This window comes from Nerophis ophidion, linkage group LG12 (genome assembly GCF_033978795.1).
Source record: "Nerophis ophidion isolate RoL-2023_Sa linkage group LG12, RoL_Noph_v1.0, whole genome shotgun sequence".
Lineage (NCBI taxonomy): Eukaryota > Metazoa > Chordata > Actinopteri > Syngnathiformes > Syngnathidae > Nerophis > Nerophis ophidion.
This window is the reverse complement of record NC_084622.1, coordinates 19154978-19178847: the sequence shown is the minus strand read 5'-3', so window position 1 is coordinate 19178847 and position 23870 is coordinate 19154978. Positions and strand designations below refer to the sequence as shown.

The 23870-nt window shown below is 42.0% G+C and overlaps 2 protein-coding genes across 2 annotated transcripts; both read left to right on the top strand.

Annotated features, from left to right (window-relative positions):
* Nucleotides 1–1160: 1160 nt before the first annotated feature.
* Nucleotides 1161–13618, top strand: LOC133563080 (shaker-related potassium channel tsha2-like). The gene is made up of 2 exons (XM_061917012.1): nt 1161–3159; nt 13332–13618. Exon 1 carries the CDS (start codon nt 1717–1719, stop codon nt 3142–3144), a length of 1428 nt encoding a protein of 475 aa, XP_061772996.1. The 5' UTR covers nt 1161–1716; the 3' UTR covers nt 3145–3159; nt 13332–13618.
* A 2720-nt stretch (nt 13619–16338) lies between these two features.
* LOC133563079 (potassium voltage-gated channel subfamily A member 1-like) lies at nt 16339–23161 on the top strand. The gene is made up of 2 exons (XM_061917011.1): nt 16339–16545; nt 16804–23161. The coding sequence occupies exon 2, from the start codon at nt 17001–17003 to the stop codon at nt 18477–18479; it is 1479 nt and encodes a 492-aa protein (XP_061772995.1). The 5' UTR covers nt 16339–16545; nt 16804–17000; the 3' UTR covers nt 18480–23161.
* The last annotated feature ends 709 nt before the right edge of the window (nt 23162–23870 follow it).

The following is a 23870-nucleotide window of genomic DNA, read 5'->3' as shown; positions in this document are numbered from 1 at the left end:
AAAAAAGTTTTCTAAACTGGACTTTCAATCGAAGCAGGAGGTAATAAAGGAAGATCTCCATCGAGACAGAGAGACTTAAAACTGAAGAAAGATAAGGAAGACTTCTACAAACAAGTTATCGATGCTTTTCTTTAGAAGGAGCTGGTCATGGACTAAATTTATAAGTAAAGATAAGACCATAATAACTTTTTTTTTTATTTAATGTGCTTTTCATGATGGTATCCTTACATCACACTCAAATTTATAAGCGCAGGCCTAAATTTACCGCATGCGTTTGTTAAGTGCCAGAGTGAGAAGAGGTTTTAAATTAATTAGCGCCCCGGCGGAAATTCAAGGAAATACTGTATTTTTAGCCAAAGCCATCATTTGGTCACATGACACAGTCAACAACATGCAAGTATGATGCACCGCAAACGAGTCACAAAAATATCAAATATTGTTTCATGGATTGCAGGTGATTGCAGCAGCATCCATAGAGAGCCGACATGTTGTGTCGATGTCTGAGCGTGTGGTGACAACAAAGAGTGTGATGAAGTCCCCAATATAACACCAGCCTGCACCACCCGTAGCAGATTAGAAATCACGTGTCCATTCCTCAGCTTGTTTGTTATGATTTGTTTCCTTGGCGACCCTCGACGACAGAACCCCACCAACCCCCCGCCCCCAATCCCCCGCCCGACCCAGACGCCGCTTTGCTGAACTTGACAAAGTGGCACATTAGCGGTCAGGCGGCGCCCTGTCCTGACAGCAACATTTGACTGTTGAAATTGAAAACCCCTTTTGTTCTATCAGGGACAGAAAACAATCTGAAAATAGTTTGATGACTGGAGACGGGTGTAGACACTTTTAGACACCCAGGTGCTATTCTTGTGACGATCTAGAAGCATATGACGCTGATGAGCGGGGACAAACCGGGCTTTAAATAGAATTCTCTCTTCCTAGTATCTTTTCAGACAAACACATGACTGACTGGATTTGTTGTTGTGTTAAAGGTGACCCTAATGCCAGGTCATGTCATCATGGGGGTCCCCCTCCATGTTCCACGTGCAACAACTGAGCCCTCTGAGCGCTACCAACACTATATGTTATTTTGGCAGCCGCTTCCTACAGACCACGCTCTCCCACGCCTTGCTTCTCGAGTATCAGTCGAGCCAGCACTTTCCATTGGCGGGAGGTGCCCGCCGGGGGTCATGTCTCACACCATATTTTGGCCCGCATGAAATAGAAAGTAATGCTCATCTTGTTTCTTGGTAGCAGTGAGGGGACACCGGCAGGGTCCTGGAGGTTCCCCTTGCGACGAGAATAGCGCCATGACTTCATGAATGAGGGACTCGCACCAGGAGGCAGCACATTTCTCAAGAGGGTCTTCAAAGCCCACAGGGAACTAAAACACTTTGTGCCCTCACATTTGGAGTCCCCGCGTTTATTTGGAAAGTCTCCGAGAAGGCAAGTTCGAGAGGGACAGCCGCAGCAAGTGTCATCTGGTCTTCCAATCTGGAGAGGGCGGTGGAGTTTAAAATGGTGTGAATATGATAGCCATCCCTGCCCACTGGTGTAGCTTATGCAAGGTCTGACACTGGCAGGCTGTAATCGGACAAAAAAGGACCTTGTAAATCCACCACAGCACCACTTTGTTGGGGAGGACCTTTGCCGACTTTTGCATGAATCTCAGGCGGCTCCCAGGAGTTGAGTGCCGACCCTCAGGAGGGGTGAAAGATGACCGTGGTGTCCCAGGAGAACCGCAACGAGACCCTGGTCATTTCCCCTTTGTTGCAAGATGCCGCCGATTTGGAGGAGCAGGAGTGCAGCGAGAGGGTGGTCATCAACATCTCTGGCCTGCGTTTCGAAACACAATTAAAGACCCTCTCCCGGTTCCCGAACACACTCTTGGGGGATCCACGCAAAAGGATACGTTTCTTTGACCCTCTAAGGAACGAGTATTTCTTTGACAGGAACAGACCCAGCTTCGATGCTGTCTTGTACTACTACCAGTCCGGGGGGAGGCTTCGGAGACCGGTGAGTGTACCTGTGGATATTTTCCTGGAGGAAATCAAGTTCTATGAGTTCGATGAGGAGACTATTGAACTTTTTCGAGAGGATGAGGGTCTCACGAAGGAGGAGGACCGACCTCTTCCCAAGAGCGAGTTCCAGAGACAACTGTGGTTGCTCTTTGAGTATCCTGAAAGTTCAGGACCTGCAAGGATCATTGCCATTGTGTCCGTGATGGTCATCCTGATATCCATCATAATTTTTTGCTTGGAGACATTACCAGAGTTTAGAGAGATCCCTGTGCAGATGCACGACACTCACACCAACGGCAGCCACCATGGGAAAGTGCAAAGTCCCTTCACGGATCCCTTCTTTATTGTGGAGACTCTCTGCATCGTGTGGTTCTCCTTTGAGTTCACCATGAGGTTCTTGTCATGTCCCAGCAAGGCAGCGTTCTTCAAGAACATCATGAACATCATTGACGTGGTGGCCATTGCTCCGTACTTCATCACCCTAGGCTTGGACCTAGCTGAGCACCAAGGCAGCAGCCAACAAGCTGCCTCCTTGGCCATCCTCAGGGTCATACGCCTGGTCCGGGTTTTTAGGATCTTTAAGCTCTCCCGACACTCCAAGGGCCTTCAGATTCTTGGGCAAACCCTTCACGCCAGCCTCAGGGAGCTGGGCCTCCTAATATTCTTTCTCATTATCGGGGTGGTTCTCTTCTCCAGTTCGGTATATTTCGCAGAAGCAGAAGACCCGGAGTCAGGGTTCAAAAGCATCCCTGACGCTTTCTGGTGGGCGGTGGTCACCATGACGACGGTGGGATACGGAGACATGTGTCCTTCCACTATCGGGGGTAAATTTGTCGGCTCTTTGTGCGCCATCGCCGGGGTCCTCACCATAGCTTTGCCAGTGCCCGTCATCGTGTCTAACTTTAACTACTTCTACCATCGAGAGAACGACCAGGACAACAACATGCAATACGTTCACGTGACTTGTGGACAGCCACAGACGTCTTCTGGGGAATTTGCTTTAACTCGAAGCGAGCATTCTCTGTCCAAAACAGATTCCTATCATGAGGAGGACCTAGAGAGTCTGACATGCCCGAGCAATACCCAGATGGAGATCTACAGTGGCAAGCTAACTGACGTATGAAAGGACGCCCAGACGGTAAGTTGAGGGTTATGTACAAAAAACTTGCATATATGATCTATCGTCTTGAGAACCATTAGTGTTTTGCATAACAGCAATTTTTAATCAAAATGTGAAAATATAAATATGAAAAACAACTGCAAAGGATGCTGGTTCTCAAGAGGATGTACTAACTGACCACGATAATGGTAAAAGACCCAATGAACAAGAGTTGTATTGAAAATGTAGGAAACTAAATAACCATCCATCCATCCATCCATCCATCTTCTTCCGCTTATCCAAAGTCGGGTTGCGGGGAAGCAGCCTAAGCAGGGAACCCCAGACTCTCCTCTCCCCAGCTCCTCCCGGGGAATCCCGAGGCGTTCCCAGGCCAGCCGTGAGACACAGTCTTTTCAACGTGTCCTGGGTCTCCCCCGTGGCCTCCTATCGGTCGGACGTGCCTGAAACCCCTTCCCAGGGAGGCGTTTGGGTGGCATCCTGACCAGATGCTTGAACCACCTCATCTGGCTCCTCTCCATGTGGAGGAGCAGCTGCTTTATTTTGAGCTCCTCCCGGATGGAATAGCTTCTCACCCTATCTCTAAGGGAGAGATCCGCTCATTTGGGCCGCTTGTACCCGTGATCTTGTCCTTTCGGTCATAACCCAAAGCTCATGACCATAGGTGAGGATGGGAACGTAGAAGGACCGGTAAATTGAGAGCTTTGCCTTGGAAATTAAATATGTCCTGTCTAAGTCTGTGAGTATCAAGTGATGAAGTCTGCTCGAATGTGAGGGGAATCTTCTTGGAAAACAACCTGAGTCCAGTCGCACTCTATTCAGTATTTGACAATTCAAGCACCTGGATTATTGACACAGGCAACTGTAAACTAACTTAGACAAACTTTAACGATCCACAAGGGAAATTGTTCTAACTCATCTCCCTTCAACCCCAGCACACTAGAGGAAAGTTTGTCAAAACTTCCATCCCCATCGTGTTGCCTGTGCCCTTGTTCTCCAGACAAATAGACCACAAAGCAGCACTGATTCAAACTGGTACCCGCTCCCGCAAATGTGAAATGAAAGCGCGGCTGCATTGCAGAGATATTCATGAAACAATCTTGTCATACCTCTGCTTCTCCATTCATTTGGAATGTGCCCCACCAGTGACCATTTCCCCAATGGCGACGTCAGCGGGCTACCCATAAGCCTTAAGCAATAACCCCTGGTTTCCACAGGATGCGGAACGCTAGCGACACATAACCACCAGGAAACAACACCACCGTCTGTTGTCCGGCAGTGCCTACTATTCCGCCGTGCAGCAAAAAAGAGCAGACTTTAACGAAATCTAGCACATCGCCGCATATCATCATCGGTAGTCACTCGAAGCGAGTATGACGATCCTCCTGGTAGGGGGGTATCCCTCTATGGAGGATGCCTGTGCATGACTTCTTCCGCCATCCCAGCCGTTATGATGCGCCATAGGGTTAGCAGTCATCTTCCGCCCGTTCCACCGTTGAGGTCTTGGGTTGTTATTTGCCCATAACTGGGCCCACATGGATGTGGGGGTGTCTTCTTCCGCCATTGCAGCCGTTGCAGTAGTTCTTACATCTACCGTCGTCTGCCTGCTCCGCCGTTGAGGTCTTCACCGTATCCCTGGCTAGGGGGCAGTTAGGTACTAGGCCTTTGCCAAGGGCCACCTGGGGTAACAGTAGTAAAGGGGTTAACCTCCTAGTGCCCCAAAACCCCATAGAGGAGCCTCTACTGCCGGATGCACTTTAACGTCATGCCCAGGACACTAACACATAATCATGTGATAAAAGTAAAAACTGCAGAACGTCTCGAGCTTTGCCGTCCATCAAGACCCAAGGTGAGCGTTGTCCACACGCATCTCCTACCAACCACGCCCCTGTATCAGCTGGCATTAGACACAGGACGCCCTTTCCGCACTTAGCTTTTGGGTCAACAAGGTAAAAACCTTTGACAGGTTGACTTCATGTCCGTCCACGCCTATTAAGACCTTTCAAAATGTGAAATACAATTCACTTTGAAGATGGACTATTTTGTTTTGAAAGTAAACCATAACATTTATTTTGTCTTCTTGCATTAAATTCTATCCAACACCAGCAGATTTGAGCAAAATTGAACCGCCGTTTTGCAGCCACTGGCAAAAATAGAAGCGGAACTGCACCGCCGTGTAAAACGTACACATTAACTTGAATAAAAACGGACAGAGTCCGTCGCCGTGGGGATGACGTTCCGCAGCCGTTTTGCATCCTGTGGAAATCAGGGGTAAGTCTATGGACTTGAAATGTCTCACACGGCTGAATATAAAACACCTGCTGTAACAATACCATGTTCAGCCGTTTGACTTATGAAATGGCTACCTGTCCAGGGTCCACCCCGCTTTCTGCCCAAAAGCAGCTGGGATAGGCTCTAGCTACTCCTTCATCCCGAGAGAGACAAGTGGTAGAAAAATGGATGGATGTTAGCCAGGGCCGCCCTATGCGCATAAACACTCTATGCGGTCTTTGAGGCCCACAAGATCAAGGCCCGGAAGTGCACTTTTTTAGTATCGTCGCCTATTGTTCACGTCATAATGATTGAATATTAAATAAACAAAAATAAAAGTCTGCTTACAGTGAAGCCTATGGGCTATAAATAACCATTCAAAAAGCACCAACAATACTTCATTTACATTTGGTGACTTGAGTATTAAGAAGTATTAGTGATATTGTTATTATAAATATTAACTAGTATTAATGATATTGTTATTATAATATTAACTAGTAATAATGATATCGTAATTATAAATATTAACTAATATTAATGATATTGCTATTATAAATATTAATTAGTATTAGTGATATTGCTATTATAAATATTAACTAGTATTAATGATATTGCTATTATAAAAATAACTATTATTAGTGATATTGTTTTTATAAATATTAACAAGTATTACTGATATCGCTATTTTAAATATTAATAAGTAGTGATATTGTTATAAATATTACCAAGTATTAATGACACTGCTTTAAATGATAAATAACACGTATTAGTGATATTGTTGTTATAAATATTAACTAGAATTGGTAATATTGTTATTATAAATATTAACAAGTATTAATGATATTGCTATTGTAAATATTAAACAGTATTAGTGATATTGTTTTTATAAATATTAACAAGTGTTACTGATATTGCTATTATAAATATTAACAAGTATTAGTGATCTTATTACAAATATTAACGACACTGAAATTATAAATATTAACAAGTATTAGTTATATTGTTGTAAATATTAACAAGTATTAACGATAATGTTATTGTAAATATCAACAAGTATTAGTGATATTGTTATTATAAATATTAACAAGTATTAGTGATATTATAAATATGAACAAGTATTAACGATAATGTTATTGTAAATATGAACAAGTATTAGTGATATTGTTATTATAAATATTAAGAAGTATTAGTCATATTGTTATTATAAATATTAACAAGTATTACTCATATTGCTTTGTTATTATGAATATTAACAAATATTTGTGATATTATTATTATAAATATTAAAAAGTATTAGTGATATTATTATAATATCAACAAGTATTAATGATATTGTTATTGTTAATATTAACAAGTATCAGTGAGATTGTTGTATTAACAAGTATTAGTGATATTATTATAAATATTAACAAGTATTAGTTACACTGTTATTAATATTAACAGACATCAGTGCTATTGTTATTATGAATATTAACAAGTATTAGTCATATTGTTATTATAAATATTAACAAGTATTAGTCATATTGTTATATATATTAACAAGTATTAGTCATATTGTTATCATAAATATTAACAAGTATTAGTTATATTATTATAAATATTAACAAGTATCAGTCATATTGGTATTATAAATATTAACAAGTATTAGTTATATTATAAATATTAACAAGTATTAGTGATATTGTTATTGGAAATATTAACAAGTATTAGTGATATTGTTATTAGAAATATTAACAAGTATTAGTCATATTGTTATAAATATTAACAAGTATTAGTCATATTGTTATTATAAATATTAACAAGTATTAGTTATATTATTATAAATATTAACAAGTATCAGTCATATTGTTATTATAAATATTAACAAGTATTAGTTATATTATAAATATTAAGAAGTATTAGTGATATTGTTATTGGAAATATTAACAAGTATTAGTGATATTGTTATTAGAAATATTAACAAGTATTAGTGATATTGCTTTTTTATATGTTAACACAGACAAACTATTTATAGCGATGCTGTGATCACTTCCTGCGTGTATGTTTAAATCATGGAGTAGTCTGCTGTTTCCTTGCTTCCCTGCTCCCTGTAAATTTATTCTAGATCATAAATCATACATCTCACCTGGACAGAAGGTGGCTGTGATATAATCCCACAAGTTGGGACACGTTCACAGCGTGGTGAGAACAACATGAAAATAACTCGTGTCACCCCCCCAAACACCTGTTTGTTTGCGAGGATCGTGACTAATTCCTCATCTAAATAGGAATATATGAACATCCTAGCAGTCTGCATGCTAATGACAGCAGACATTGTACAGTAATTATCAATCAATCAATCAATCAATGTTTACTTATATAGCCCTAAATCACTAGTGTCTCAAAGGGCTGCACAAACCACCACGACATCCTCGGTAGGCCCACATAAGGGCAAGGAAAACTCACACCCAGTGGGACATTGGTGACAATAATGACCCAGTGGGACGTCGGTGACAATGATGACTATGAGAACCTTAGAGAGGAGGAAAGCAATGGATGTCGAGCGGATCTAACAGGATACTGTGAAAGTTCAATCCACAATGGATACAACACAGTCGCGAGAGTCCAGTCCAAAGAGGATCCAAGACACAGCAGCGAGAGTCCCGTTCACAGCGGAGCCAGCAGGAAACCATCCCAAGCGTAGGCGGACCAGCAGCGCAGAGATGTCCCCAGCCGATACACAGGCGAGCAGTACATGGCCACCGGATCGGACCGGACCCCCTCCACACGGGAGAGTGGGACATAGAAGAAAAAGAAAAGAAACGGCAGATCAACTGGTCTAAAAAGGGAGTCTATTTAAAGGCTAGAGTATACAAATGAGTTTTAAGGTGAGACTTAAATGCTTCTACTGAGGTGGCATCGCGAACTGTTACCGGGAGGGTATTCCAGAGTACTGGAGCCCGAACGGAAAATGCTCTGTAGCCCGCAGACTTTTTTTGGGCTTTGGGAATCACTAATAAGCCGGAGTCCTTTGAACGCAGATTTCTTGCCGGGACATATGGTACAATACAATCTTCAAGATAAGATGGAGCTAGACCGTGTAGTATTTTATACGTAAGTAGTAAAACCTTAAAGTCACATCTTAAGTGCACAGGAAGCCAGTGCAGGTGAGCCAGTACAGGCGTAATGTGATCAAACTTTCTTGTTCTTGTCAAAAGTCTAGCAGCCGCATTTTGTACCAACTGTAATCTTTTAATGCTAGACATGGGGAGACCCGAAAATAATACGTTACAGTAGTCGAGGCGAGACGTAACAAACGCATGGATAATGATCTCAGCGTCTTTAGTGGACAGAATGGAGCGAATTTTAGCGATGTTACGGAGATGAAAGAAGGCCGTTTTAGTAACGCTTTTAATGTGTGCCTCAAAGGAGAGAATGTGTGCCTCAAAGGAGAGAGTTGGGTCGAAGATAATACCCAGATTCTTTACCGTGTCGCCTTGTTTAATTGTTTGGTTGTCAAATGTTAGAGTTGTATTATTAAATAGAGTTCGGTGTCTAGCAGGACCGATAATCAGCATTTCCGTTTTTTTGGCGTTGAGTTGCAAAAAGTTAGCGGACATCCATTGTTTAATTTCATTAAGACACGCCTCCAGCTGACTACAATCCGGCGTGTAGGCCGCTGGATGTAGCCGCCGACGTATTCCCATGCTAGTTAGCAAGTCTAGCACGCAAGTGTCTATCAGTCCAAAACGGCCCGATATGTCCACATTCAGAAGTGTCTGGCGGTCGTACGTGATCACGGAGTGACCACGATGTGAGCCAGCCATAAAGTTTGTGGAATTGTCCGGTATTTCTGCCAAATGTTCCATCTTTAGCAGGAGCTCCTCGAGAGCGCAGCCCGTCCAGGCGCCGCCATCATATCTATCAATTACTGTTTGATTATGTTTGTTGGCTCTTGTGAAGTCTGCAGTGAGTAATAATCAGTCACGTTGTTGAAGGAAAAAATAAACCTGATGCGTTTAAATTAGGCTTCACGGTGGCAGAGGGGTTAGTGCGTCTGCCTCACAATACGAAGTTCCTGCAGTCCTGGGTTCAAATCCAGGCTCGGGATCTTTCTGTGTGGAGTTTGCATGTTCTCCCCGTGAATGCGTGGGTTCCCTCCGGGTACTCCGGCTTCCTCCCACTTCCAAAGACATGCACCTGGGGATAGGTTGATTGGCAACACTAAATTGGCCCTAGTGTGTGAATGTGAGTGTGAATGTTGTCTGTCTATCTGTGTTGGCCCTGCGATGAGGTGGCGACTTGTCCAGGGTGTACCCTGCATTCCGCCCGATTGTAGCTGAGATAGGCGCCAGCGCCCCCCGCGACCCCGAAAAGGGAATACGCGGTAGAAAATGGATGGGGATGGATGTATGCGTTTAAATTATTGCGCCGCATAGTCTTAAAACTATCAAAATATGTAAATGTTACATTATTACATTACTACATGACATGTATACTTACAAACCCCGTTTCCATATGAGTTGGGAAATTGTGTTAGATGTAAATATAAACGGAATACAATGATTTGCAAATTCTTTTCAACCCATATTCAGTTGAATATGCTACAAAGACAACATATTTGATGTTCAAACTGAAAAACATTTTTTTTTTGTTAAAAATAATCATTAACTTTAGAATTTGATGCCAAAGAAGTTGGGAAAGGTGGTAATAAATACTAATAAAGTTGAGGAATGCTCATCAAACACTTATTTGGAACATCCCACAGGTGTGCAGGCTAATTGGGAACAGGTGGGTGCCATGATTGGCTATAAAAACAGCTTCCCAAAAAATGCTCAGTCTTTCACAAGAAAGGATGGGGCGAGGTACACCCCTTTGTCCACAACTGCGTGAGCAAATCGTCAAACAGTTTAAGAACAACATTTCTCAAAGTTCAATTGCAAGAAATTTAGGGATTTCAACATCTACGCTCCATAATATCATCAAAAGGTTCAGAGAATCTGGGCAAATCACTCCACATAAGCGGCATGGCTGGAAACCAACATTGAATGACCGTGACCTTACATCCCTCAGACGGCACTGTATCAAAAACCCACATCAATCTCTAAAGGATATCACCACATGGGCTCGAGAACACTTCAGAAAACCACTGTCACTAAAATACAGTTGGTCGCTACATCTGTAAGTGCAAGTTAAAGCTCTACTATGCAAAGCCAAACCCATTTATCAACAACATCCAGAAACGGCGCCGGCTTCTCTGGGCCCGAGATCATCTAAGATGGACTGATGCAAAGTGGAAAAGTGTTCTGTGGTCTGATGAGTCCACATTTCAAATTGTTTTTGGAAATATTCGACATGGTGTCATCCGGACTAAAGGGGAAGCGAACCATCCAGACTGTTATCGAGGCAAAGTTTAAACGCCAGCATGTGTGATGGTATGGGGGTGCATTAGTGCCGAAGGCATGGGTAACTTACACATCTGTGAAGGCACCATTAATGCTGAAAGGTACATACAGCTTTTGGAACAACATGTGCTGCCATCTAAGCGTTGTCTTTTTCACGGACGCCCCTGCTTATTTCAGCAAGACAATGCCAAGCCACATTCAGCACGTGTTACAACAGCCTGGCTTCGTAAAAAAAGAGTGCGGGTACTTTCCTGGCCCGCCTGCAGTCCAGACCTGTCTCCCATGGAAAATGTGTTGTGCATTATGAAGCGTAAAATAAGTCAGCGGAGACCCCGGACTGTTGAACGACTGAAGCTCTACATAAAACAAGAATGGGAAAGAATTCCACTTTCAAAGCTTCAACAATTAGTTTCCTCAGTTCCCAAACGTTCCCAAACCCCGTTTCCATATGAGTTGGGAAATTGTGTTAGATGTAAATATAAACAGAATACAATGATTTGCAAATCCTTTTCAACCCATATTCAGTTGAATATGCTACAAAGACAACATATTTGATGTTCAAACTCATACACTTTATTTTTTTTTTGCAAATAATAATTAACTTGGAATTTCATGGCTGTAACACGTGCCAAAGTAGTTGGGAAAGGGCATGTTCACCACTGTGTTACATCACCATTTCTTCTAACAACACTCAATAAACGTTTGGGAACTGAGGAAACTAATTGTTGAAGCTTTGAAAGTGGAATTCTTTCCCATTCTTGTTTTATGTAGAGCTTCAGTCGTTCAACAGTCCGGGGTCTCTGCTGTCGTACTTTACGCTTCATAACGCGCCACACATTTTCCATGGGAGACAGGTCTGGACTGCAGGCGGGCCAGGGAAGTACCTGCACTCTTTTACTACGAAGCCCCGCTGTTGTAACACGTGGCTTGGCACTGTCTTGCTGAAATAAGCAGGGGCGTCCATGATAACGTTGCTTGGATGACCACATATGTTGTTCCAAAACCTGTATGGACCGATCAGCATTAATGGTGCCTTCACAGATGTGTAAGTTACCCATGCCTTGGGCACTAATACACCCCCATACCATCACAGATACTGGCTTTTGAACTTTGCGCCTATAACAATCCGGGTGGTTATTTTCCTCTTTGTTCCGGAGGACACCACATCCACAGTTTCCAAATATAATTTGAAATGTGGACTCATTAGACCACAGAACGCTTTTCCACTTTGCATCAGTCCATCTTAGATGAGCTCGGGGCCAGAGAAGCCGGCGGCGTTTCAGGGTGTTGTTGATAATAGGTTGTACTTGTATAGCGCTTTTCTACCTTCAAGGTACTCAAAGCGCTTTGACACTACATCCACATTTTACACATTCACACACTGATGGAGGGAGCTGCCATGCCAGGCGCCAACCAGCACCCATCAGGAGCAAGGGTGAAGTGTCTTGCTCAGGACACAACGGACGTGACAAGGTTGGTTCTAGGTGGGATTTGAACCAGTGACCCTCGGGTTGCGCACGGCCACTCTCCCACTGCGCCACGCCGTCTACAATCACATCATCATCATAAATGGGTTGGCTTTGCATAGATGAGTTTTAACTTGCACTTACAGATGTAGCAAACAAATGTAGTTACTGACAGTGGTTTTATGAATTGTTCCTGAGCCCATGTGGTGATATCATTTACACACTGATGTCGGTTTTTGATGCAGCACCGCCTGAGGGATCAAAGGTCACGGTAATATCATCGCTTACGTGCAGTGATTTCTCCAGATTCTCTGAATCTTTTGATGATTTTACAGACCGTAGATGGTAAAATCCCTTAATTCCTTGCAATAGCTCGTTGAGAAATGTTGTTCTCAAACTATTTGACAATTTGCTTACATATTGGTGACCCTCACCCCATCCTTGTTTGTGAATTACTTAGCATTTCATGAAAGCTGCTTTTATACCCAATCATGGCACCCACCCGTCCCCAATTAGCCTGCACACCTGTGGGTTGTTCCAAATAAGTGTTTGATGAGCATTCCTCAACTTTATTAGTATTTATTGCCACCTTTCCCAACTTCTTTGTCACGTGTTGCTGGCATCAAATTCTAAAGTTAATGATTATTTGCAAAAAAAAACATCAAATATGTTGTCTTTGTAGCATATTCAACTGAATATGGGTTGAAAAGGATTTGCAAATCATTGTATTCTGTTTATATTTACATCTAACACAATTTCCCAACTCATATGGAAATGGGGTGTGTATAAAATAGTTGTGTGAGTGGATACAATCGGTAAAAGAAAACAAGTCAACAAAAGTGATTGAATCACAGCCGCTTGTAGGACACGTTTGCTCTTAAAGGCTTAACTTGTTTTCATTTATTTTGGAAGTAAGTTGAGTTTGTTTACCTGCTGAAACTTGGATAAACACATTCTATTCCTTGCACGCTGCTGAGGGAAGAGCGCTCCCCTGTGGATGTATGCAATGAGCACTGCAATATTTGCACTTTGCTTTTTTTGTCAACTGACTTTGATTTGTGTTTGCTTGCAGGAGAAAAGACGCCACGCTGGAAATATGATCTTCAAAGTAGAAGATGTTTACGCAGAAGAATGTGGAAAAGGTTTCCTGACTGGACTGTGATGTCATATTTATTATGTAGAACATGTCATATTATATTTATGTTGTGATTGTACATATTTTCTATTTTTCCTGACCTCGCAGCTGATGTTTAGTCTTGCATTGCACTTGGAGAATGAACTTGAATGCTATATCTTTATTTTTCTAAAGGGTCAACCTGAGCTTAATTTAATATTTTTTTAGACAAATAAATCATCAATGGGCGACAACAGATGTGTCTTTTGTCAGTGAGAACATGCACTAAACCTGCCTTCATTTTATTTGTCTTACCTCAGCCAAGGTTAGGATATTCTTGCAGTTGGTTCCTTCCAAAGTGAAAATGAAGCAGAGAAGGACTCCAAGTGTTTCCATCACACTGCAGAAGGAGGGACAAAGGACAGCATTTTAGTGCTGATCTGGAGTCAGAAAGGAAGTTTACAGTAAAATAAAGAAAGAAAGAAAGAAAGAGAGAAACTATGCACACAAGCAGTGTGCTTTTCTAACACTCAAATACGTTATATACAATAATATGATGTAACTATTGTCATTATGTTTACAGCTATATAGATTGTATGGATCGTTATATTGTTGGACAACAAGTAAGTAAAATACACCTGTAACATTACTAGTGATGATGACAATAATAATAATAATAATAATAACGATAATAAAATATAAAAACAGAATAGAAAAATATATACTACTGCTACTATAGAAGTCCTCTTTAATAAAACATAGAAAAGGGCTATAATGGAAATTTTGCAAATATATGAAATAAAATGTTATACATACATCTTTTTTCAAATGTTTACAGGCAATATTTTCTGTATGACAAAATTCCAAAGGTGCTGGAATAATTAAGAATGTGATGACTGAAAAGAATGCTCATGTTAAACTGATTATTTTTACCACATTAACATCAATATTACTAAAATATGAATATAACTCCTATTAGTGTCGTATGTGACATTAATAATTACTAATATATAACTAATAATATTGTCATATAGGACATCAATATTACTAATATAACGAATCTTAGTGTTATATGACATTAAAAACAATATTACTCATGTAATATATGAATATAACTAATATTAGTGTCATGTAGGACATGCATATCAATATTACTACTGTAATATATAACTAATAGTGCCACATAGGACATTAATATCAATATTACTAATATAATTTGTATTCATGTCTTATATGACTAAGTAATTAGTGTCATATAGGACATGAATATCAATATTACTAATATATAATAATGTTCTATATGACAATGTTAGTTATATATTACAGTAGTAATATTGATATTCATGTCCTATATGGCACTAATATTAGTTATATTCATATATTACAGTAGTATTGATTTTAATGTCATATATGACACAAATATTCGTTATATAATAGTAATATTGATAACAAATGCTAGTGTTATGTTTGACACTAAAATCAATATTACTACTCTAATATATAAATCAAACTATTAGTGTCATGTAGGACATGGATATCAATATTACTAATATATAACAATTAATAATCTCATATATGACATAATATCAATATTATTAATGTATGAATACAAGTCATATTAGTGTCATATATGACATTAATATCAATATTACTAATATATGAATGAGTCATTAGTATCGTATATGACAATCAATATTACTACTATCTGAATACGACTCCTATTAGTGACATTAATAATTAAAATACTAATATAATTTATACCTAATATTAGTGTCATTTATGACCAATATCAATAATAATATATCACGAATGTTGGTGTTATGTATGACATTAAAATCAATATTGTTACTGTAATATGTGAATATAGCTAATATTAGTGTCATGCAGGATATTATCAATATTACTACTGTAATATATAACTAATATTAGTGTCATGTAGGACATTAATATCAATATTAATAATATAATATATATTAATGTCCTGTATGACTAATTACTGTCATATATGACATTATTATCAATATTAATTATATAATATATATTAATGTCCTATATGACTATTACTTATATATTGTATTAGTAATATTGATATTAATGTCCTATATGGCACTATTAGTTATATTCATATATTACAGTAGTAATACTGATTTTAATGTCATATGACAATAATATTTACTGTATATTATATTAGTAATATTGATAACAAATGTTAGTATTATTTATGACAATATCAATATTACTACTGTAATATATGAATATAACTAATTTTAGTGTCATATAGGACGTTAATATCCATATTACTAATATAATATATAATAAAGATTAGTGTGATGTATGACATTTATATCAATATTACTATTAATATATGAGTAAGAGTCATATTAGTGTCATATATGAGATTAATATCAGTGTTACTAATGTGACATATGAATATAACGTTGCCTTCAAGTACATCGGGACGGAGGTGTGCTGCATCTACAACTTGGTGGTGCTTTCAAGAGCCGCTCTGCATTGCGTCGAAAGCCCCGACTCCTCCTCCTCCTCCTCTCGCTGCTACTGCCTCCCTCCTCCCCCTCCATCCATCCATCCATCCATCCATCCATCCATCCTCTCCTGTGCACATCTCAACATTGCAGAGGAAACATTCCACACTCTCATCAGCTGTTTCTTCTTCCTCGTCTTCCTCCTCCTCCTCTTCCTCCCGTCGGCGCGCTCATTTCTGCTGATGTCTGGATAACGTCAAGAGCTCGCTTATGCTTCCTTTAATGTAGCAGCTCCCCCCTCCCTCCCCTTTTCAATTGCAGCGTTAAAAACACACACACACACACGCACACGCACACACACACACACACACACACACACACACACACACACACACACACACACACACACACACACACACACACACACACACACACACACACACACACACACACACACACACACACACACACACACACACACACACACACACGCCATCCTTCCCGCAGTGTGGGAGCTGCAAGCTGCTGTCTCAACACAACCATGTGATTGTTGGCCGCTTTTTTGGTTTTTTTTTTTTGCTTTGTTTTTGGGGCTGGGACGGCGTGAAGTGCTCCTCATGGATGCTCGGAGCAGATCTCCGGCGAGCCGAGCAGCAGCAGCACCAGCAGCACCACCACGTCACCCCGAGGTAAGCGCCGCTCTCCACTTCCACCACGCCTGCACATGAGCGCCTTGTTATGATTATGTGTTATGCGTCAAAAAAGCCAAGTTGCGACTGCGCGGCGTGATGCGCTAGCAAGGAGGACGAGAGCAAAAAGCAGAAAAAGCTGGCTAATGAAGTAGACCAAGAAGTAAACTGCAGAAAATGCTGAGTGGGCAAATATCTTTCTGTGTTTGATCCCATTATCCCCCCTCCTCTTTCCTCCTCTCTCTCTCCGGGCGGCAGAGGCAGCGGCGTTGGAGAGCAGCAATGGTCAAGTCAGCGAGAACCGCAGTGGAGCCGCACTGAGGCAAATCCAGCCAAGCAGCCCCTGGTGTCCCGGGGGTGAGGGGGGGTTCCCAGCACTTTGAGGGGCGCAGGAAGCTGCGGACGTCCCAATCTTTCCCCCCGAAACGCAGATTATTTCGCATCCCCGCCGCAAGATGACGGTGGTATCAGGAGACAACGTGGACGAGACCTCGGCCGTGCCCGGCCACCCCCAGGACGCCTACCCGCCCCCGGACCACAACGACCACGAGTGCTGCGAGAGGGTGGTCATCAACATCGCCGGCCTCAGGTTTGAAACCCAGCTGAAAACTCTATCGCAGTTTCCCGAAACGCTGCTGGGCAACCCCAAAAAGCGCATGCGCTACTTCGACCCCCTGCGGAACGAGTACTTCTTCGACCGGAACAGGCCCAGCTTTGACGCCATCCTTTACTACTACCAGTCCGGGGGTCGGCTGCGGAGACCCGTTAACGTCCCCTTGGATATGTTCTCGGAGGAGATCAAGTTCTACGAGCTGGGGGTGGACGCCATGGAGAGGTTCAGAGAAGACGAGGGGTTCATTCGGGAGGAGGAGCGCCCCCTGCCGGAGAAGGAGTTCCAGCGTCAGATCTGGCTACTCTTTGAGCACCCGGAGAGCTCGGGCACCGCCAGGGGGATCGCCATCGTGTCGGTGATGGTCATCTTGATTTCCATTGTCATATTTTGTTTGGAGACTCTACCGCAACTGAAGGAGGACCCTAGGGGTCACTTGGAGACTGTGGGCAACACCACCATTTACTACAAACCCAACATTCTCACTGACCCCTTCTTCATCATCGAGACTCTCTGCATTATCTGGTTCTCCTTTGAGTTGATTGTGCGCTTCCTGGCATGTCCCAGCAAGCCGGCCTTCTTCAAGAACATGATGAACACCATTGACATTGTGGCCATCATCCCCTACTTCATCACGCTGGGCACCGAGCTGGCCGAAGACCCCGATACCGAGGGGGTCGGTGAGCAGGCAACGTCTCTGGCTATTCTCAGGGTGATCCGTCTGGTCAGGGTGTTTCGGATCTTCAAGCTGTCCCGACACTCCAAAGGACTGCAGATCTTGGGGCAGACCCTCAAGGCCAGTATGCGGGAGCTGGGACTGCTCATCTTCTTCCTATTCATCGGGGTCATCTTGTTCTCCAGCGCCGTCTACTTCGCAGAGGCCGAGGAGCAGGATTCGCAGTTCGGGAGCATCCCGGACGCCTTCTGGTGGGCGGTGGTGTCCATGACCACCGTGGGCTACGGGGACATGGTGCCGGTCACCATCGGGGGAAAGATTGTGGGGTCTCTGTGCGCCATCGCCGGTGTGTTAACCATTGCCCTCCCCGTGCCCGTCATTGTGTCCAACTTCAACTACTTCTACCACCGGGAGACGGAGGGCGAGGAGCAGGCGCAGCTGCTCAACGTCAGCAACCCCAACATCCCGTCTGACACCAACTCCAGCCGTCGAAGTTCGTCCGTGGTCAGCAAATCAGAGTACATGGAGATCGACGGCGACCTCAACAACAGCATCGACAACTTTAGGGAGGCCAACCTGAGAACTGGCAACTGCACTTTAGCCAACCAGAACTGTGTGAACAAGAGCAAGCTTCTCACAGACGTTTAGCTAGCAAGACTTTGGAGGGGTTAGCTTCCCTTAGGGTGCGTTCACACTTGTCAACTTTGCTTCCGTCAAAACCAAGTCTGGGGCGTTTGCTTTGGTCGGTCGGGGTCAAATGTGGACCTGATTACTGGAAGCCACACAAGTTGACCCGAGACCACTTGAGCTCAAATGTGAATGCTGCACGGAGCAAATGACAAATATATGTCTAAGCTCTGTATGTGTCTCTAAGAGTACATCTCCTGTGGCATTAAAGACCTCCATTCAACCCTGCAGTTTGAAAGCTTGGAGTCCATTGAAGTCCTTGCTTCAAACAACTGCTATCAAATGACTACACCAATCTGATTAATGGCACTTTGGAATCTGGATTAATCATGAGCATCTATAGTCAAAAAGATGATTGATGCCTCTGTGATTGGTCACTCCAGTTCCCTACTTGACTTTCCTGCACAGCCTTGGGTCACATGACAAAAACACCAGCCACACCGACGGTTCTCATGTTTTTGTACTGAAGCGCAAGTGTGAACGCAGCCGCAGGCTTTCGTTAGGCCTCATCTCAGTAGACGCTGTTAGAGTAGTTAGATAGGCTAATGAATTCTTCCCCTCCCGCAAGTATGTACCTCCCCTCTCCAAAATGCTACCGATAACCTCACGCAGGTGTTAGGACGCAGAGCACACACACAGCAGGCAATATACTGCATGGACACGCACGCTTCTGCAGCCATGCGGCTCTCCAAAAAGAAGAAGCCAGCCATCCATCGTCCTCCACTCGCCCGCACCCGCTCTTTGAAGGATCTAAAAGCACCTTATAGGAGGAAGACCGATCTGGATGTAAACACCCCGCACCTGCTCCCCCCTCCCCTTCCTGGATATCCGCAGTGGAATCGTGCAGATGACAGAGAACCACGGGCTTTAACGCATGATGACTTGACTTTCCATTGGGACGCATGCAGTGACACGTACCTACCGCACTCGCCCGTGCCGGGTGACCCCCGCCCGCAGGATGTCACAGTCCAACACCAGATGAGGGTTTGATTTGACACATTTAGAGAGGTGACCGGGAAGACACCAGATCATAGCATGATGAGGAACCTGCATTATGGTCTTTGGACAGGGGTTGTACCCTGGCATATTTATCAATGCATGACATGAGTAAGCAAGCTTGTTGCAACTCAGGCACTCTGCAGTGTCCTTTTTGTCTTCGGTCAGGGAAAAGGAAAGGAAATCCGATCCTTGCATCGCATTCAGATATAGCCAGAATCTAACGAGTACTTAACAAGACTAAATAACCATTTAATGATAAGTGAGCTCCAATAGCGCCGTGCATGAGACAATTAACCGTGCTTCCACTAAATTGACTTCTTGGGATGATTCTGACTGCTATGAGTTGCTAGTGCCTTTATTCCACTCACCACCAGGACCAGTGGAAGTGCCTCTCAAGTCGTAAAAAGGATGTGTGAGGTCGAGCAGAGCTGCTTGAGACGTTGGCTGTATTAATAATAATGTGAGCCATGAGTGGGTGAAAAAAAAACGCACAAGCTGGTTTTCATGCCCTCGCCGCTTAATGAAGCAGCAGCGACGTAATGTACTTTCCATGTTTACCAATCCAAATCAAAAGGGAATATTTACAGCTTTTGGCCATCACTTATTCATGCCTGGCTTTGGTTTGGGTTTTTTTGGTGAGTGTGCATCCTTTTCAGGGTCTCTACCTCAGTGAGGTCATTGCAAACTTGCTGCATGCAAGCTTCAATGCAGGGCTTCCTTACAACAACGGAGCCATAACGCTCAAAAACTGCAGTGGTGCAATATTGAATGTGAGCGTCCCAAAGCATCGCCGCCCTTACACGAGCACTTAAAGGAGAGAGAGCGAGAGAGAGAGAGAAGTGTATCACCATTACGCTCCATCTCTTTAGTCAGTCTTGTTTTCTTCCACTTATGACGCTACGCACAATCAGAATGTTGAATTGTAGAGATTGTTTGAACTCTCCTTCCTGAGGGACGCTTTTATAGACGCATCTTTCTTTAACACCACGCTCCCCAAAGCTGTGTGACAAACCCCCAACACACACACACACACACACACACACACACACACACACACACACACACACACACACACACACACACACACACACGCTTGGTATCCTTGACTGCAGCTCCCGGGCATTATGATGAACACAACAGTGCACAATTTGCACAGCTACTTTTCTTTTTAGGAATACTGCGCTTGCTGTTAGTAGTTTGTTTTATTTGTTTTATTGGATGTATGTATTTTTTTTTTAATATTATATTTTAAATGTTGTCATTTATTTATTATCATTATTTTTTTTTTACTATTATGTATATAGAATGTATTATTTTGCATTATTTCACTTTCTCAAGTCACTGTAGCCGGACTGGAACTTTAATGAGTGAACATCCATTTTCAATAAATTATTTGGATAATATTTTTTTTTTAATTATTTATTCATCAATATATCATCAAAAATATATATCTGTGGATGTTTTTTTTTTAAATAAATATAAATGCTATTTTTAAAAGGTGCGAGATTTTAATAGTATAATTACTTATAAAAGTATTATTTATTCTTTTAAATGATTCAATATTGGCTCAGGTCAGCTTGGTTTTAATACAGGTCTTTATTTATTTTATTACATTATTGTTTCACATATTTTAGTGTTTTTTTTTTTTTAATTAATGTATTTAATTGTTCCAGGACAGCTAATTGCAGATTGGTCAAAAAATGGTGAAAATAAATATTTTGAGCCAAATGGAAAAACAAGTGGCATTAAACATAAATTTAAATGAAATGTAAGCGTTTCATATCATTACATTTTTCAATGATAATTGTTACATATTGCCGCACTGCAGGCGAGATACAACATCTCCCACTCGTCATAAATAATTTGCACCACCAATGATCTATTTCTATTCATTTGGAATGTTTACGTGATCATTTTGAAAGTCTTTCATTCCAGGATTGAAGTGTTCCAGACAGCTTGGCTGGAACACCATGTCATCAATTGAGACTAATTCTCTGGAAGAAGATAATAATAGAACATTTGGTAGTCCTGCACTGTCCCGACAAGGTCTCGGGACGTAAAAAAAAGGAAGATGCTTGACTGCGGTGTTGTTTGAAAGTCACATCTTGCTGCAGTGGCTGCCCTTCACCGTGCTCTCGGGCAGCTTGGCTTTTCTTATCATTAGCATTTGTTTTCATCCTTTGGGGTCCTGTTTGGTGTTTTTACCTCCCTGTACTGTATTGACCGAGGTCCATGTCGCACAATTGCAATCTGCAGACATACTTGGATCAAACATGCAACGCTTTGCTGGCCCGCCATTGTTGCTGCTCTGCTGTTTGAATGGTGCTATGCATTGGACGGAAACAAACATGCACTCTGAACAGCAATAGAATAAAAGCTCTTTCCTTGTCTTTTTCAAAACTTACATGCTCATCGGCAGGCCGTCCTCATGCTTTTCCACGTCCTGGAACTTTGAAGGCCATTAGCAGTCAGGATTTAGGACAAGTCAACATGAAAGGGAGTCAGGGAGGCGTAATGAGACACAGTAACGTAGATATCTACTATTGCAATCAATGTAACAAGTATAGTAGGAAAATAGTCACTTTTTTAGTGGACCAAGATGCTCCAAAAGTAGGGATATTTGACCTCCACCCGCTGAAGCTTAGGAAGAACAAACTGCATGGTTGACAGAAGACTGCATGAGCTTTGCCTTTCCAGACTGTGCATCAATGTTAGGACATGTTCTGCCTTTTGTTTCGGAGGAGACCCTTTGCTTCATCGGGCCCCCCGCTGGAGCTCTGACCCCAATGCAAGGGAAGCGTTAACAGGGTTTTACCGGCCGAAAAAGGGCAGAGGGACGCAAGCAAGGACGTTTAAGGGCCTCTGCGAGCAACTTTGTTCTTCTTTGACCAGGTGTTGTCGTGCCAGCCACACCTGTCACTTCCTGTCCAGGAGAAGCCGGCCCACCGTGGAGCAAAAAAAAACAAAAAAACGACAACAACCAAACAAAAAAGAAGAAAGACTTTGGAACTCTGGTTTTTCTCATCCCAAGCAAAGCGATTGTATCCAAGCACCATTGTCATCTTGTGTTTACCGAGGATTATGCTAGTGTGACGACAAAAGGCATGGTCTGTGATCTATGCAAGGGTAATCTTTTCCTTTTTTTTATGATAGCACTTATGAGTTCTTATTCTATTTACTCAAATAAATTTGTATGGATCCGATGGTGTTTAGTTGTTTTTGAGGATACAGGCGGACATTGAGTGTGAGGACAAGTATTGAGGCCACAGCAAGAATACTTTGGTTATGTTACCTGAAAAATGCATGGGAATGTTACGGGAAAGATGTTAAAAATACAAGGAAATTTGTCACGGGAAAATAGTTGGAATGGTATGAGAAAAGTCCATTTGGAAAAAAAGTTTTAAGTGATAATATGACAAAGAAAAAGGGTGAGAAGAACAGAATACAGAGACTACAGTTCTGAAATGACACTCAAACATTTCTGGCCATTTAAGTTCACCTTGTAATAGAAGGGGAAAAAGTTGTCATGTCATTAGAGAAAAGTAACAAAATAACTTTTTTTAAAAAGGTGGATTGTCACAAGATGAAAATTGCTATGCTAATGTGATCAAAGCAATAATGTCACCAGAATAAAAGTCTTAAATATTAAAGTCCATTATACTTTCACTCTTTTTTGACCTGTGACAATACTTGTGTAAAACCATGCCAAAGTGTTAAATAATATTGCTCATGCATTTGGAAGTGAGACCTGCAAAGCAACGTTCGCTCTAAAACAGTGTTTTTCAACCAATGTGCCGGAAGATACAGTCTGGTGTGCCGTGGGATTTGATCTAATTTCAACTATTTGGGTTAAAAATATGTTTTGCAAACCAGTAATTATAGTCTGCAAATGATGTGTTGTTGTTCAGTGTCGGTGCTGTCTAGAGCTGGGCAGAGTAACCCTGTTATACTCCTTCATATCAGTAGGTGGCAGCAGGTAGCTAATTGCTTTGTAGATGTCGGAAACAGCGGGAGGCAGCATGCAGGTAAAAAGGTGTCTTATGCTTAAACCAAAAATAAATAAAATGTTAGTGCCGCTAAGAAAAGGCATTGAAGCTTAAGTAAGGCTATGCAGAACAAAACTAAAACTGAACTGGCTTCAAGGTAAACAAAAACAGAATGCTGGACGACAGCAAAGACTTACTGTGGAGCAAAGACGGCGTCCACAATGTCCATCCGAAAAGACATGACAATCAACAATGTTCCCACAAAGAATGATTAAAAACAACTGAAATATTCTTGATTGCTAAAACAAAGCAGATGTGGGACATATCACTCAAAGGAAGACATGAAACGGGTACAGGAAAATACCAA

Excerpts from the sequence above, each read along its gene's own strand:
- LOC133563080 (XM_061917012.1), top strand. The coding sequence starts at position 1,717 with ATGACCGTGGTGTCCCAGGAGAACCGCAACGAGACCCTGGTCATTTCC.
- LOC133563079 (XM_061917011.1), top strand. The coding sequence starts at position 17,001 with ATGACGGTGGTATCAGGAGACAACGTGGACGAGACCTCGGCCGTGCCC.